The 14,898-nt window shown below is 34.4% G+C and overlaps 3 protein-coding genes and 1 long non-coding RNA gene across 6 annotated transcripts in view; 1 reads left to right on the top strand and 3 right to left on the bottom strand.

The window, feature by feature from the left end:
- The window catches only part of LOC108362643 (4-coumarate--CoA ligase 1), a 12,928-nt gene extending 7,857 nt beyond the window's left edge, over window positions 1-5,071 (bottom strand). The window contains exon 1 of one of the 2 annotated variants that reach the window (XM_017615710.1): window positions 4,995-5,071. The gene's annotated coding sequence lies outside the window, so the exon portion shown is untranslated. Of the gene's footprint in view, window positions 1-963; window positions 1,333-4,994 lie in introns of those variants that run through there. The other variant, XM_017615707.1, reaches the window with a different exon arrangement.
- LOC108362650 (uncharacterized) overlaps window positions 1-6,412 on the top strand; it is a 14,477-nt gene extending 8,065 nt beyond the window's left edge. The window contains exons 2-3 of the long non-coding RNA XR_001847500.1: window positions 45-47; window positions 6,272-6,412. This is a non-coding gene — a long non-coding RNA (uncharacterized LOC108362650). The remainder of the gene's footprint in view (window positions 1-44; window positions 48-6,271) is intronic.
- LOC108362647 (heat shock protein 67B2-like) lies at window positions 4,151-5,641 on the bottom strand. Of its 2 annotated transcripts, XR_001847497.1 has the most exons (3): window positions 5,391-5,641; window positions 4,454-5,328; window positions 4,171-4,386 (listed from the first exon to the last, which is right to left on the bottom strand). XR_001847497.1 is itself a non-coding variant. In XM_017615715.1 (2 exons), exons 1-2 carry the CDS (start codon window positions 5,449-5,451, stop codon window positions 4,829-4,831), a joined length of 561 nt encoding a protein of 186 aa, XP_017471204.1. In that variant the 5' UTR covers window positions 5,452-5,641; the 3' UTR covers window positions 4,151-4,828. The 2 variants fall into 2 exon arrangements, 1 of the variants encoding a protein (XP_017471204.1); XM_017615715.1 differs by having other exon boundaries at window positions 4,151-5,328.
- Window positions 6,413-10,684: 4,272 nt separating the features above from the next.
- LOC108362645 (phosphatidylserine decarboxylase proenzyme, mitochondrial-like) lies at window positions 10,685-12,547 on the bottom strand. Its single transcript, XM_017615713.1, has one exon. The coding sequence runs from the start codon at window positions 12,267-12,269 to the stop codon at window positions 10,950-10,952; it is 1,320 nt and encodes a 439-aa protein (XP_017471202.1). The 5' UTR covers window positions 12,270-12,547; the 3' UTR covers window positions 10,685-10,949.
- Between the last annotated feature and the right edge of the window lie 2,351 nt (window positions 12,548-14,898).

Here is a 14,898-nt window from a genome sequence, read left to right as displayed (position 1 = left end):
AAATTGTTGTTGCTTGAGATTGAAAATGAAAATGTGTGTGTGAGTTTGTGAGAGTAAATTTAAAAATTAAATTGTTTGGAAACGTCAAGAATTTTAAAAGACTCTCAGCGGTTCTACCTTACTATATTTTTATCATGATTGTAGTTCACAGCATGATAAAAATATAGTAAGGTAGAACCGCTGAGAGTCACTTTTAAAATTCTTGACGTTTCCAAACAATTTAATTTTTAAATTTACTCACAAACTCACACACACATTTTCATTTTCAATTTCAAGCAACAAAAATTTCGAACAATTCCAATTTTTTATTTTCACTTTTATATGATTTTAAAATGTTGGCAAACTTAAAAAAAAAATCATGGCCGACAAATTGAGAGAACGGTTCTACCTTGCTATGTTTTTATCATGGGTGATACTGCAAAACGGTATATGTCTATATGGGTTTATATGGGGTTTGTCTGAGAATGAACTATATTTTAGTTGAAAATTCGTAAAAATAAATAAATGAACATAAGTGGCACACAATATCACTTTGAAATGGCGTGCTATAGATATGACCGATATGTATGTATGCATATAAATGAAATTTGTTAGTAGTGATTATCTTGATAACAAGATTTATCTTATCACCAGAGTGCAAATCTAACTTACATATGTGTGGAAGCAAGGAGAATTCATGCTTGTTTTAACCGACTTCGCAAAAAATATAAAGGTTATCAATCATCGGAAGATTTATTTACATTAGCATTTACTTACGTACATATTTATGTATGTTAACGGATAACTTTGAAATCGGTAGTGTCTTTTATTTAAAAATTTATTGTTTAAAGTCATACTGCTACAGAAGCTATGCACATAAATATGAATGCAATAAACTTTGGACCAAAACTTTAAAGTGGATCAAAGTTCGGAGAAGGACAAATAACTTATACATATGGATGTACATACGTTCATTATACTCACATGTTTAAATAATTCGTAAAAATTGGGAGAATAAATGCCTTTTATTCAGGTAGGTACTATAGCTGAAGCCAGTCGATTTTGTATCCAAAATTCGTATAGTGTAGGAGCTCTCTGTATGATTTATTTATGGGAACTTTCGCCTAATAAAACCACTGCCTGCAATAGAACTGATTGAATAAATTTAAAGGCTTCGTAGTTAACTTTTACGCTAGTCATTAGCACGATTCATTAGCAATGCTAAGTATAAACATTGGTATTCTTAAGCAGAGATTGCAGCGATTAATCATATGATTAAATAAATCGATTATTTCCGTCCAATTTTCGATTTAATTGTATCGTAGATTTGTTTCATTAATCGATTAATTGTAAAATAATCGTAAAATTAAAAAAAAAAATTAGTTCTGTAGTTGTCATTATTTTTGCTAGCAACTTTACTCAACCCGAAGTTCACAACTATTCATTTCAAAGATCCGTTACCATTGGCCTCAGTAATGGAGTTGTTGTGAAATTAAATAATGTGCGCAGAGTCGTCACTAGAATCAGCAAAAAATGAGTTCGATCTTTGGGCCCCTTNTTTGTATCCAAAATTCGTATAGTGTAGGAGCTCTCTGTATGATTTATTTATGGGAACTTTCGCCTAATAAAACCACTGCCTGCAATAGAACTGATTGAATAAATTTAAAGGCTTCGTAGTTAACTTTTACGCTAGTCATTAGCACGATACATTAGCAATGCTAAGTATAAACATTGGTATTCTTAAGCAGAGATGGCAGCGATTAATCATATGATTAAATAAATCGATTATTTCCGTCTAATTTACGATATAATTGTATCGTAGATTTGTTTCATCAATCGATTAATTGGAAAATAATCGTAAAATTAAAAAAAAATTAGTTCTGTAGTTATCTAAACATTCTTTTTGCTAGTAACTTTACTCAACCCGAGGTTCACAACTATTCATTTCAAAGATCCGTTAGCATTGGCCTCAGTAATGGAGTTGTTGCGAAATTATATAATGTGCGCAGATCGTCACTAGAATCAGCAGAAAATGAGTTCGATTTTTGAGCCCCTCATAAATCTCTTTGCGCAAACGAAGGCGAAAAGATGATGATTTCGGTCACCTACTAGGTGAAATGAGTTTTTAGTTAAATTGTCAAGTCCTAGAACTAAAACGGAATATCATCGACGCTTGGGACGAAATAAAAACTGTTTACACAAAACTTTACGCACTTTCGAAAACATACTGTCAATTAGTTGGTACCTCGGTGCCTGCTTAGCGCCTTTTTTTAAATCTGGTGCTACAGCCATTATGAAACGCAACCGCTTTACAAAAAAATGCTTATCAGACTTTTGTTTTTGCAAACTTGGTTAAATAATTAATAATTTTCGCCACTAAAAATACTCGTTTTATTTTATTTAAAGCTAACTAACAAGAGAAGTAGACATTTTTTATGGAAAAGTGTTTTTGTGAATACTCACTGAGCCTTTAAAAATCCGATTAATTGATTATTTACCAAATAACTGCAATTAATTTTTTTTTGCTTATGATTAATCATATCGTCGATGTTTTTGCAAAATCGCCCATCGACCAGTTGTAAAACCGCCTAAATCGCCGTTGTGGCAAAAATGAGATTTGGTAACCCTGAACTCCAGGCATCTAGATTTATGCATAACAACCGTTAAATCGTTATTAAAACAACAGATAAAAAATAAAAAACAGAAAATAAAAGCTAGAGAAAATACCGCCTATCAAGGCAATGACTTCAAAGAATAAACCGTTTTTTCGCTCTCCTGTAAAATTTGAGTGCGGTACGATAGGCGGTTTGCAAAAACATCGACGATATGATTAATTAATCGATTATTTCATTTTTTTACCATTCCTATTCTTGAGTTTAGAGGTAGGGATGCAAACGATGCATCGATGCTTTTGAAACATCGATAATATCGGTTCAAAAATCGATGCTTACAATTTTCTAATGCGCAAAATATCCCACACAAATACCAATTAGTGCAAATAAGAATTCGAAAAAATCTTATTTTTACCAATTTGTATTTGCGCATATTATTGCTAAATTGACGATACATCGATGTCAGTTCCAACAACGTTACTTTTGTTTACCATTTGGTTGCCAAACACACTACAGCTGATCGTTTGACACATTTACCAGAATTTACCAGCAAAAAATTTTCGGACTAAAACTGGTAACTTCTGACAGAGAGAGAACCGTATTTACTCTCTTTTTTTGTCCTCTCAATAGTCAGAGAACCGAGTACGGGATCGATTTCCAGTAAAATCTGACTGATTCTGACTAGTCCGGACTCGCACGGGATCGCAACTGTTGATTGAGAAGCATAACAATTTGTCGGAAAAATAAAATAAAGGCACAAAATGGATTTTGATTTGAGTTGGGAAGATAATAGTGATTCGGAATACGAAGAGGCACACCAGCAAATCAATTTCATTTGGACCGAAATTTATTCTCCTCTTATTTTCTGACATTTTTGTTAATATATAGCTCAATATTTTATATTTCTTCGCTCAAATATTAGACTTTAAATAAACCTCATACACTATCTCCTGAGTTGTTTTGTATTTTAATAAATATCAAAACATCTAAACAAAGCATTTTATGTAGTGCTGCCATAATTTTTAACAATATATTTTCCATACTTAAGTACGCATTGTGAAACGAAAACTTGAACAAAACCATAAACTATTCTTAGCTAAGATTTTTCTCAACTAGAACTTAAGTTCAACTTAAGTTTAGTTGTGAAACTGGCTCTTAGTGATCCATACAATTTTTAAGCACAGATATGTGCATTAGGGTGGTCCTTAAATGTAGGAAGCAAATTTGTATATCAGATTTGAGAGGCAAAGTCAGATTCCTATAAGGAGATCCAAAAAATTAAAATTATATAGTCGAAGATATCACATATAACTTTTGGCCCAGATTGGAGTCGATTAAGGCGTGGCACACAGGGGTTAAAATTCAGATTACCCTATGAAGACGTCTTAACCGACTCCAATCGGGACCAAAATTTTTATGTGATATCTTCGATTTTAGTAGTACCGATTTTGGGTATTGAATGAACAAAAAATATTTTCATTTTTTGGGTATCCAGTGCGACACGCCTTAACCGACTCCAATCGCGACCTAAATTTGTATGTGATACCTGTGATCGTGGTATTACCGATTGAAGGAGTGAGACTGAAAAAAATCGCGCATTTGACTTTTTTAAGGACCACCCTAATGTACATACGTATGCGTGTAAAAAAACGCGCCTAATATAAAGAATTAATTCATAATTCCATCAATGTTTGATCACTTCATACCAAAATATAGAAAAGTTGGAAAGTTGACTCATCTGTTAGGTTGAACATATTCTCCTTATCAAACTTATTATGTAATTGTTTGATGGAATCTGCAAAAACGTAAATTTTTAATTGCATCTCTATATTATTAAACGTGCGATATTTATTCATTTTTACCTTGGGAGTATATGTCAATTAAAAACTTAAAAACCGTTGTTCTCGAGTTTTGCTTTTTGAAGTTATGAATCTTTTGAAGTAAATGAGCAATATGTGCAGCTTAAACCAGTTTGAAAACTTAAACATTTTAAATTTAAATGCAATGATTTCTCATATACTTATATGTATGTGTACTCATATGTAAGTATGTATTTATGTATACATTTTCATGTATAGTAATACAAATGTGCAGTGCTAATTAAAACCTTGCGATATACATATGTGCATATATACTTATGTACATACATAGATGTGTACGTAACTTTGAATCGAGTTAAGGAGATTGAAATTTGTGATCTGCATTACGCAAGATTTACTATGTGGCATATTCAGAAATTAATGCTTATTTTCATTTTCGACCCAATCTTCCCAAGATCCGGGATAGTATTTTACATTTGTATAACCCATTGCACTTGCTATTTCTGCTGCTTTAAGCGCACGTTTTCCTAGTTTACAGGTAAAAATTATCTCATCGTGAATCGTAGGCTTGCCGCGACCGTACCTCGATTGAAATCTCTGTGGCTTAACATCTTCGGCCAATACTTGCACTACGGATTCCAGTGGGATATTTATACTTGTTGGAATTTTTCCAGTTTCTAAGAGTTCCTGTGGTTCACGCACATCAATTAAAAGTTTTTCTGGGTGGTTTGGTAAATCTTTGATATCGCCATATTCTACGCCCGGTATTGGTTGACGTATTTTTTCAGTGCTGTAATGCATATTCTGCATACCGGTTTTCCATGGGCGGCATTTGTTTGGGCAAAGAGAAACTCGCTGTTGGATACTTGAATTCCACAGGTTGTTTGAAGCAATTGCAAAATCTCGCACAGCATAATCTGCAAATACCAAAGTACATCAAGATAATCAGACTTGTATGTTTGTAAATTAGATTCCATACCATTAATGTTTACATAACGCTTTACAAACGATCTAGAGAGCCTAGGAACTTTAGATATCATTTTTTAATAAAGAATTTTTGTACAAAAATAAAAATTATATACGGCAGTTCCTTAAATAGGTGTGTACTCGTACTGAGGGGACAAAACTATCCAGCAGAAAAAAATTCTGAGAATTTAGCAGCATCCGCTCTCAAAGAGACAAAATACCCACAGAAGTACGAGAACGCAAAATTTGCAAAAACTTGCAGCCTACGAAACAGCTGATCACTTCCACAGTTGCCAATGGTTGGTCATTTGGCGATTTATTTTCTGCTTGGTACATTTTCCGCCGATTTTGCATTTTACACAATTGCATACTTTTGGAATCGAAAAACCTTTTTAAAATACAAAATTAATTATATCGGAGTGAATGAAATATTTTTCTCATAAAAAGAAAATATCCTCCAAAGACACATCCTTGATCAAAAAAAAAATAGTAGATAACTACAAATGTACATTTATATAGATGATATTTATACATTTATAATTATAAAATTTTAATATCAACAATCAACCTACCAAAATATTTAAAGGACAATTATGGTATAAACGAAAAATGACATACGGCAACCATATTCAGACACACTAAAGTAANGATCTCGGACCGCTATTCCTCTCTTAACGAATTTGACAGAATCGTTGTTTGCATGACGTCACACTTGTGCAACTTGTTTACGTTTTCCTTGCAACATTTTTTCTTCTTCTTCCATTCTTGCTCACGTTTTGGCATTTCTCTCTCGCAATTGCACCAGTGTGACGTCTCACAAAAGTTATTCTCAAAAATCCTCTCTGATCGGCGCAATCTTGTATTCTATCATTCTTGAAAGTAAACAAACTGGAGATTAATCAGCCCTATTCTGCATTTCGATTACGTTCCCGCATTCTGCTCCGCTACAATCGTAATTTGGTATTCTAAGTTACGATCGAATCGAAAGAAGAATAGGAAGAGCGAAAACATCTTCCAAATCAGCTGGTTGCCTAGGAATGTAGTAGTTGTAGTAGTATATTTATTTAGATTTAAGCTATTTGTCCCTTCCTTTTTACCTTCCTTTTATTAGCTCGGGATGTAACTATGTAATATTGATGCGCCTAAAAGATGCAGCGATTTCTATTCTCAATTACATGACAGTACGAATGGCAATTATAATAGGGAGGCTTTAGTTTTTTAAACTATAATTTTATTTACAATTCGTACTTAGTGCTTTAGAAATATATATGTTCCATTTGTGTTTAAGGATGGTTATACATAATTTTCTTTTACCCAATTTGATAGTTTTCTTTTAATTGAGTTGAAAATAAAATCTTTTATATCATATGGTAGTGTGTGAAATCGAAACAAAACAAAAGAAGTAATTGCCACCACACTATGGCAGCTTATGAAGTTAAAATTTATAATTACAAACGAAAAATTCCCCGTCAACAAATTTGCAACTTAGAAAAACGTAACTACGATCGAAGTGTAGAACAGGCATAATCGTAAATCTCGAATATTTATCGAAACGAAACGGAACGCAGAATACCAAAGTTGCCAAACGGAGAAAATTTCGAATCGAGTCGAAATGCAGAATAGGGTTGATTATTTTTTTGTATCCGGATATCCGGTTAACAACCGGGAGATATTCGAATATTAAATCTATCTGGGTACTACCTTTGAAACAGAGCTAGGATAACTCGCCCCACTCACCTTTTTAATTTGAAAATCTAATAATTAAAACCACGATGTACAGGCAATTCACTTCCGAGCGAATTTCAACCAAATTCGCTTTGATTTAAATTGGCAGCGGTTGAAATTCACTCGAAAGTGAATTGCAGAACCTGCCTGAAAACCCAAAATACAACAGACTTCAACCGTCACAATAAAAATCAAAGAGCCCCGGTATTTTGTCAATGACGCAATCATCGTACCTGGACCAAATTCATATGGAACCAACTTTCAGACTATATTAGATCATTAATAAACAACACCATTCTCACCCAAGTTGTTTGCAATAAAATAATAAACACATTCATTTTTAATTTTTTCGTATTTCTTGTTAAAAACTAAAATATCTCAATAATATGCATCCCAAAATGGTTCGAGCGGTACACAATAACAAATATGTATGTAGATATGTACATACATATACGACTACAAAAGATTTGTTTCAAAAATAACTTCAATACATTACATTTATCATACTTATGGTAGCATAAAATAAACAAACTGAAGCGTTCGCATTTTCGGGGTTATCACTGAATCCATCGGAGGGCGATTTTCGTGAATTCTACGAAATTCGTTCACCGAATCCGAATTCCTTCGAACGTATGTATTTAAAATATTGCTACGTTCGTAGCTATTCGAATTCACTGATAACACTTTTGTAGATTTCACGAAAAATGAAAGTACGATGGTCTCAGTGATAGCCCTGATTACTGCTCCCAACCTTAAAGCCTAGAAGTACACAACTTTCATTTAGAATCTTATTATTTTTAGTACATAAATAAATAACGACTGATGTTGTTTTAAAGTTCTATATTTGGCAAACGGCTATGATAACCATATTTAAAGATAAAAATTATAATCAAAGATAAAAGCAGCCCTTACATTGCTTAACAAGTTAGAAGGCATCACAATTAGTTGCCTTCGCATGCATGCATATGTAGATCATTTCAAATATTTCGACTGGCGCCNATAATTTTTTGGTCTGCACGAACGCGATTTGGGCAAAAATCGTGATAATTCGTACAAATTCGTACAAATTTTTTGCTCGACGAACAAACCTAATTTTAGCTTGCTGCATTTTTATCTATTTTGGTATATTTAAACGACAGTTATGGTACAAACGAAAAATGACATACGGCAACCATAGTCAGCACACACTAAAGTAAACAAACTGGAGATTAATCAGCCCTATTCTGCATTTCGATTACGTTCCCGCATTCTGCTCCGCTACAATCGTAATTTGATATTCTAAGTTACGATCGAATCGAAAGAAGAATAGGAAGAGCGAAAACATCTTCCAAATCAGCTGGTTGCCTAGGAATGTAGTAGTTGTAGTAGTATATTTATTTAGATTTAAGCTGTTTGTATTACCTTCCTTTTATTAGCTCGGGATGTAACTATGTAATATTTATGCGCCTAAAAGATGCAGCGATTTCTATTCTCAAGTTACATACCTGATGAGGAGGGAGGTTTTAGTTTTTTAAACTATAATTTTATTTACAATTCGTGCTTAGTGCTTTAGAAATATATATGTTCCATTTGTGTTTAAGGATGGTTATACATAATTTTCTTTTACCCAATTTGATAGTTTTCTTTTAATTGAGTTGAAAATAAAATCTTTTATATCATAAGGTGGTGTGTGAAATCGAAACAAAACAAAAGAAGTAATTGCCACCACACTATGGCAGCTTATGAAGTTAAAATTTATAAATACTTTAAAATAACTAAATATATCTAACTCATTTTTTTAATTTAAAAGTGAAATTTCGTTTGTTCTTAATTTAAGTGGAAACATAATTCTATTGCTCAAAGCAGAAAGAGTCCCAGATTGCTGATGCGAAAGTTGAAAGGCGGAGATTTAAGGACATGTTTGATCCTTTGCAGATGAGTTTAGAATTATAAGAAATTCATCTTGAACTGCATTACTTATTGCTCAAAGCCAATGAAATTATAAACGTTGTTTGAGCACTCCACAACATTTGCATTCAGTACAGAGTGGAAGATTTGTGCGCAAATGAATTCGATTTTGAGAGCCGACAGGAGGAGGGGAAGAACAAAGCTTATCCTTCCATAGCAAAACGTATTCGTGACAACTTACACACCTCTTTTTAAAAAGTTAGTACCATAATAAAGCATATTTTTTATGTAACTCCACATTTTATGTACGTATGAATGTACCTAAGCCTATTAATGTTATATAAAAAGAATAAGCTGTGTTTCAGTCTTTTTTATAGATAAGGAAAACAAAAACGCCTGGACTTCCTCTTTGAAAACCCCGTGCAATATACCCTTTTGGTTGCCATTATTTGAGCCAATTTTTCGTATTGCCCGTTTTACTGCTCGCGAAAACACAGAAATCAAAAAAATTCATTTATGACGACTTTTACAATCATGCACAGTATATTTTACTTAATTTTCTTATACAATTTTAATATTTAAACCCACGAAAATAACAAACGAAAAATTCCCCGTCAACAAATTTGCAACTTAGAAAAACGTAACTACGATCGAAGTGTAGAACAGGCATAATCGTAAATCTCGAATATTTATCGAAACGAAACGGAACGCAGAATACCAAAGTTGCCAAACGGAGAAAATTTCGAATCGAGTCGAAATGCAGAATAGGGTTGATTATTTTTTTGTATCCGGATATCCGGTTAACAACCGGGAGATATTCGAATATTAAATCTATCTGGGTACTACCTTTGAAACAGAGCTAGGATAACTCGCCCCACTCACCTTTTTAATTTGAAAATCTAATAATTAAAACCACGATGTACAGGCAATTCACTTCCGAGCGAATTTCAACCAAATTCGCTTTGATTTAAATTGGCAGCGGTTGAAATTCACTCGAAAGTGAATTGCAGAACCTGCCTGAAAACCCAAAATACAACAGACTTCAACCGTCACAATAAAAATCAAAGAGCCCCGGTATTTTGTCAATGACGCAATCATCGTACCTGGACCAAATTCATATGGAACCAACTTTCAGACTATATTAGATCATTAATAAACAACACCATTCTCACCCAAGTTGTTTGCAATAAAATAATAAACACATTCATTTTTAATTTTTTCGTATTTCTTGTTAAAAACTAAAATATCTCAATAATATGCATCCCAAAATGGTTCGAGCGGTACACAATAACAAATATGTATGTAGATATGTACATACATATACGACTACAAAAGATTTGTTTCAAAAATAACTTCAATACATTACATTTATCATACTTATGGTAGCATAAAATAAACAAACTGAAGCGTTCGCATTTTCGGGGTTATCACTGAATCCATCGGAGGGCGATTTTCGTGAATTCTACGAAATTCGTTCACCGAATCCGAATTCCTTCGAACGTATGTATTTAAAATATTGCTACGTTCGTAGCTATTCGAATTCACTGATAACACTTTTGTAGATTTCACGAAAAATGAAAGTACGATGGTCTCAGTGATAGCCCTGATTACTGCTCCCAACCTTAAAGCCTAGAAGTACACAACTTTCATTTAGAATCTTATTATTTTTAGTACATAAATAAATAACGACTGATGTTGTTTTAAAGTTCTATATTTGGCAAACGGCTATGATAACCATATTTAAAGATAAAAATTATAATCAAAGATAAAAGCAGCCCTTACATTGCTTAACAAGTTAGAAGGCATCACAATTAGTTGCCTTCGCATGCATGCATATGTAGATCATTTCAAATATTTCGACTGGCGCCACGATTATATTATAATCGCAACATTTGCAGTTGTCTTCATTTCAAGAAGTTTTTCGGCTTAAGGCCACTAGTAGTGGCTAATCAAATTTGGTTTACTCCAGGGTGCCTAGGGCTTCACCCATCTGTATCTTCTGTCCATTTTTAATGTTAAACTTGAAGTTTGTAGGCGCTTCAAACAAAAGCACTATTGTGCTACCCATATTAAACTGTCCCAGCAATTCGCCTCGCCCCAAAGATTTGTCTTTCGGTAGGGGAGTCTCATCATATATATGCCGATTTGCATAAGCTCCTAATTTCAATCCCGTCCAACGGTTCGTTTTCAAACTTTCATCCATGTATATCTGCACAGACCCCACATTGGTCGCGCCCACTGCTGTGTAACTGAAAAAGCCATGTTTCCATTTTCCCAAATATACAGCTCGCTCGTTGAGACAAAAGAGTTCTGGAAGCCATGTAGCTATGCATGGATTGACTGATAACAACTCTCCGGAAAAATGACGTCTTAGTTTAGGTTGCCACTCAGCCGGAGAATGAAAACGATGATAATCCCCAGGTGCTAAATATATAACGCACTGATAAAGCTCGGTTGAGCCATCGTTGTGCTCTTTTAACTCTTCTGTGAAGTCACCGGTTAAGCGATCGCGCCACGTAACTGGACCTAAGAAGGATTGTACACTATACTTTATACCTTTTACTTCTTCTATTAATGCATTCTGCGCAGATCCAAAATGTAAAACTCGTCCATCCGCAGGAGAAACAATTGCTGCTTTTTGATCGATGGGTCGTACGCCTTCTCGCAGCGATCGCGTGAAAAATTCTGCGAGACTATTGTAGTATTTGTAGTCAGGATGCAAAGCCTCTTCCAAATTCACACCGAATATGCTTGAGTACCAACCATATATGTAAGGTCGGAGTGAAACAGGTACATAACAGGCAGCTAACCACCCCCAGCATCGACTTATTATGCGCAGTGGTAAAGAACAGTATACTTTTGATTGAAAAGTGGAAGCAGTGCGAGGCAAGTTTTCAGTGTTACATTTTTGCTTGTGCCATTGCCACTCAATGACTCCAAACAGGCAAATGCCGACAGGTGTCCAGCGTAAAAGAAATCCAGTCCATTTTGTCCAAACACTGCGGCTTACCAGCTCCTGCTTGTTAAACCTTCTTTCATCCTTAATAGCATTCTTGCCCAATGTGTTATTGGAACGAACAACCGATTTTATATTCCCTTGTTTTGATTCTGCATCTGCACCATTCCGACACAACTTTGTCGAAAAAGATTGGCGAAAGTGACGCAACATAGGCCACTTTCCTGGCTCTTGTTGCTGCTGGACTGGCTTTAGATGAGCCGCTTGCCTTAAATTACCTGCTTTCATCAGAAAGCGCCCACGCGGTACGAAATATGAAACCATTCTTGTTTATGTTTTTCCTCGTCTTGTGATAATAGATTACCTAACACTTGTTATCAAAATAGTTGCAAACAAAGTCAATCTTGAACAAAGTAAATTCTTCCAGCTCTTTTATCACCAATTAAATGAAGCGTGTTGACTTAAAGTTCCTGAATATTTTACTCTTTTTTCCACGAACAACGGCGCTTATAGTCAGCTGTTTACGCCGCGCGATAATTGAAAACGGTCCGCTGCCTGCAAACTGTCAAAATAAAGTGGAGCTCAAGTAGCCCCAATCGTTTATCGCCAAGCCTGTCAACAAAACACAAACAAAACAATCATCACCTGACCTTCGAGCCACTGTTGCCAAGCAGTGCTTTTCTCACTAAATTTAGTGCTTTTCTTAATTCAGAACGCGAAAATTTTTGAGTTTGGTACTTGGTGCGTTTTTTGGTGCTTTTTTTTTATTTTTAGGACATCAAACCTGTAAGTCTGAAACAAAAATGGAAGTTAAATTTAGAGCAATTGGAAGTCTCGTAAGGAACTTTACAAAAATGGAAACAAAATCAAGGCATAATGACAATCATATGTTTGTCAAAAAATATTTATAATATTTCAGCATTTTCAATCACGCCAGAATTACATACGATAATTTGCCATTGCCTGGAAAAACGTCCATGTTACTGGGACCAAGAATCGATCTTTACATCTTTGGTTTGAGCTGAATTTGTTAATTTTTTACGAATATTAAAAAGCACCAGCATTTTATAATGTTAATTAAAAGTTTAGTGTGGGAATATGCTTTCTGTATTTTAATTTTATTGTTTACAATTTGTATTTCAACCGTTATGTGTGGTCTGCTGTTACTTGCATACAAAATCTATTAAATTCTCCAATAAAAAATTTGGCGCTTTTTTCGATTTTTCTTGGGTTTTAGTGCTTTTTCAAATTCGAAACTTGGCAACACTGCCTTGAGCTGTCAAAATACCGATTGTGATGCTAATAGAGGCTACACACTAGGTATGTTCGATAATTTATCGATTATTCTGAATATTGATATTTCACGGCACGATAATCGATTTTTTGAATCGATTGTCCATGGTCGATATATCGAAGACATCGATACTTTACCGCAATATCGATATTTAAGGTGAAATTTATTTTTAATCTACAAAAAATTGTATGGGCAAATAATAAAGTAGGTTTAATCAGCAGCTTGCGTGATTTATTTAGCTCTTAAGTTTGACAAACCGCTTGAGTCGACCGGCATGCCGTTTTAATCCTCAGTAAATATACAAGATGGAAAAAAACAATTAAGTGAGTTGACAGGCAGGTCTAATATTCTATTCAATTAGGAGTAGGATTTTCAACATCGATTTTTCCGATATCGATATTGTTCAGCTTTGTGTTTTCCTTGATAAACTTACAAAATTCACGTTTTTTTAACAAAAAATACGTTGTGAGTTTCCAGCTTATAGAAACACATGCGGTAATTATGTACTTAACTATTCATATTAATTTTAATTAAGCATTGATATTGTACTTAACCTACATTTTGTTCATAAATAACACCATTATATATATTTTATCCTCGAAAAGACCTTTTTCTAGTCATGAGGCGAAATTCCCCACAATAAGTATTGCCGTGCGCGCAAACCGAAAACGCTACACACAACCCAAAAGTACTCCTCGGGGGCCAATTAGTGAAAAACTGCGAAAAGGTTTCTTACCGTGTATATACTGTGGTTGCCGGGCAATGGGCGTTTGCCTATGGAGATGAGAGGTAAACTTGGTAAGAAAGGTGTTCAAATATTTGAGCGGTAAATGTGTGTGTGTACGGCGCCCTATATTCGGAATTTTAAATAAGTGTTACCAAATCTTTTGTGCGTACCTGATAGAGCTGTAAAAGTAACGAAAATTGTTATACCCGTATGTATTCGTTACTAATCCAATCAACACCCGTATCTTTAGAATCGTTACTTTACTCGTTACTTTTGATCCAAGCACTTGTACCTCGCGCGAATCATCGCAAAGAATCTCGCAGCGTAAGGAAATGTTCGTTCGTACATATGCATTCATGTGTATCTGACCGGTTGAGAAGCAGCCATTTGTAATAGCAATTGAGAAAAAGTGTGTGACGTTCGTAATTTTTAAGTTTCCTATTTCTGTTTTGCTTCTTTCTTTATGTTTATTTTGTCGGTGGTTTATTTCAGTAATTTTTAAGCGATTTTCAATAAATTTTCTGTGCAAATGTAATNACCAAAGTTGCCAAACGGAGAAAATTTCGAATCGAGTCGAAATGCAGAATTGGGCTGATTATTTTTTTGTATCCGGATATCCTNTTAGCACAAGCATGAGCTACAAAATTGTTTGCATTTTTTTCTTTATGCTTCGTCTTCATATTCTTTGTTTACTTTTCAAAGAAAATAACATGGCGGCGAAATTACAAACGTCAGCCAGAAAATTACTTTTTTCTTTTGCTTCATCTTGTGTAGTTGGATCATGCTAGCGTAAGGAAATGTTCGTTCGTACGTACGTACACGCAACACACTTTACCCTGCAAAAATTGTTGGAACATGTAGTCTATTTGTGGTAAATTGGAGTACTTACAAAAGTGTACCTCTGTCATGCTTTAGCGGACCAACTCGTGTCT

Source organism: Rhagoletis zephyria, unplaced genomic scaffold (assembly GCF_001687245.7).
Source record: "Rhagoletis zephyria isolate East Lansing unplaced genomic scaffold, Rhagoletis_zephyria_1.1 Rzeph_scaffold_01061, whole genome shotgun sequence".
NCBI classification, from domain to species: Eukaryota; Metazoa; Arthropoda; class Insecta; order Diptera; family Tephritidae; genus Rhagoletis; species Rhagoletis zephyria.
The sequence above is the reverse complement of the archived record's forward strand: the minus strand, read 5'-3'. Positions and strand labels throughout refer to the sequence as shown.

Coding starts and splice junctions, on each gene's coding strand:
- LOC108362647 (XM_017615715.1), bottom strand. CDS start 5,451: ATGATATCTAAAGTTCCTAGGCTCTCTAGATCGTTTGTAAAGCGTTAT. Junction 5,329..5,390: donor GCGTTATGTAAACATTAATG/GTATGGAATCTA, acceptor TGGTATTTGCAG/ATTATGCTGTGCGAGATTTT.
- LOC108362645 (XM_017615713.1), bottom strand. CDS start 12,269: ATGGTTTCATATTTCGTACCGCGTGGGCGCTTTCTGATGAAAGCAGGT.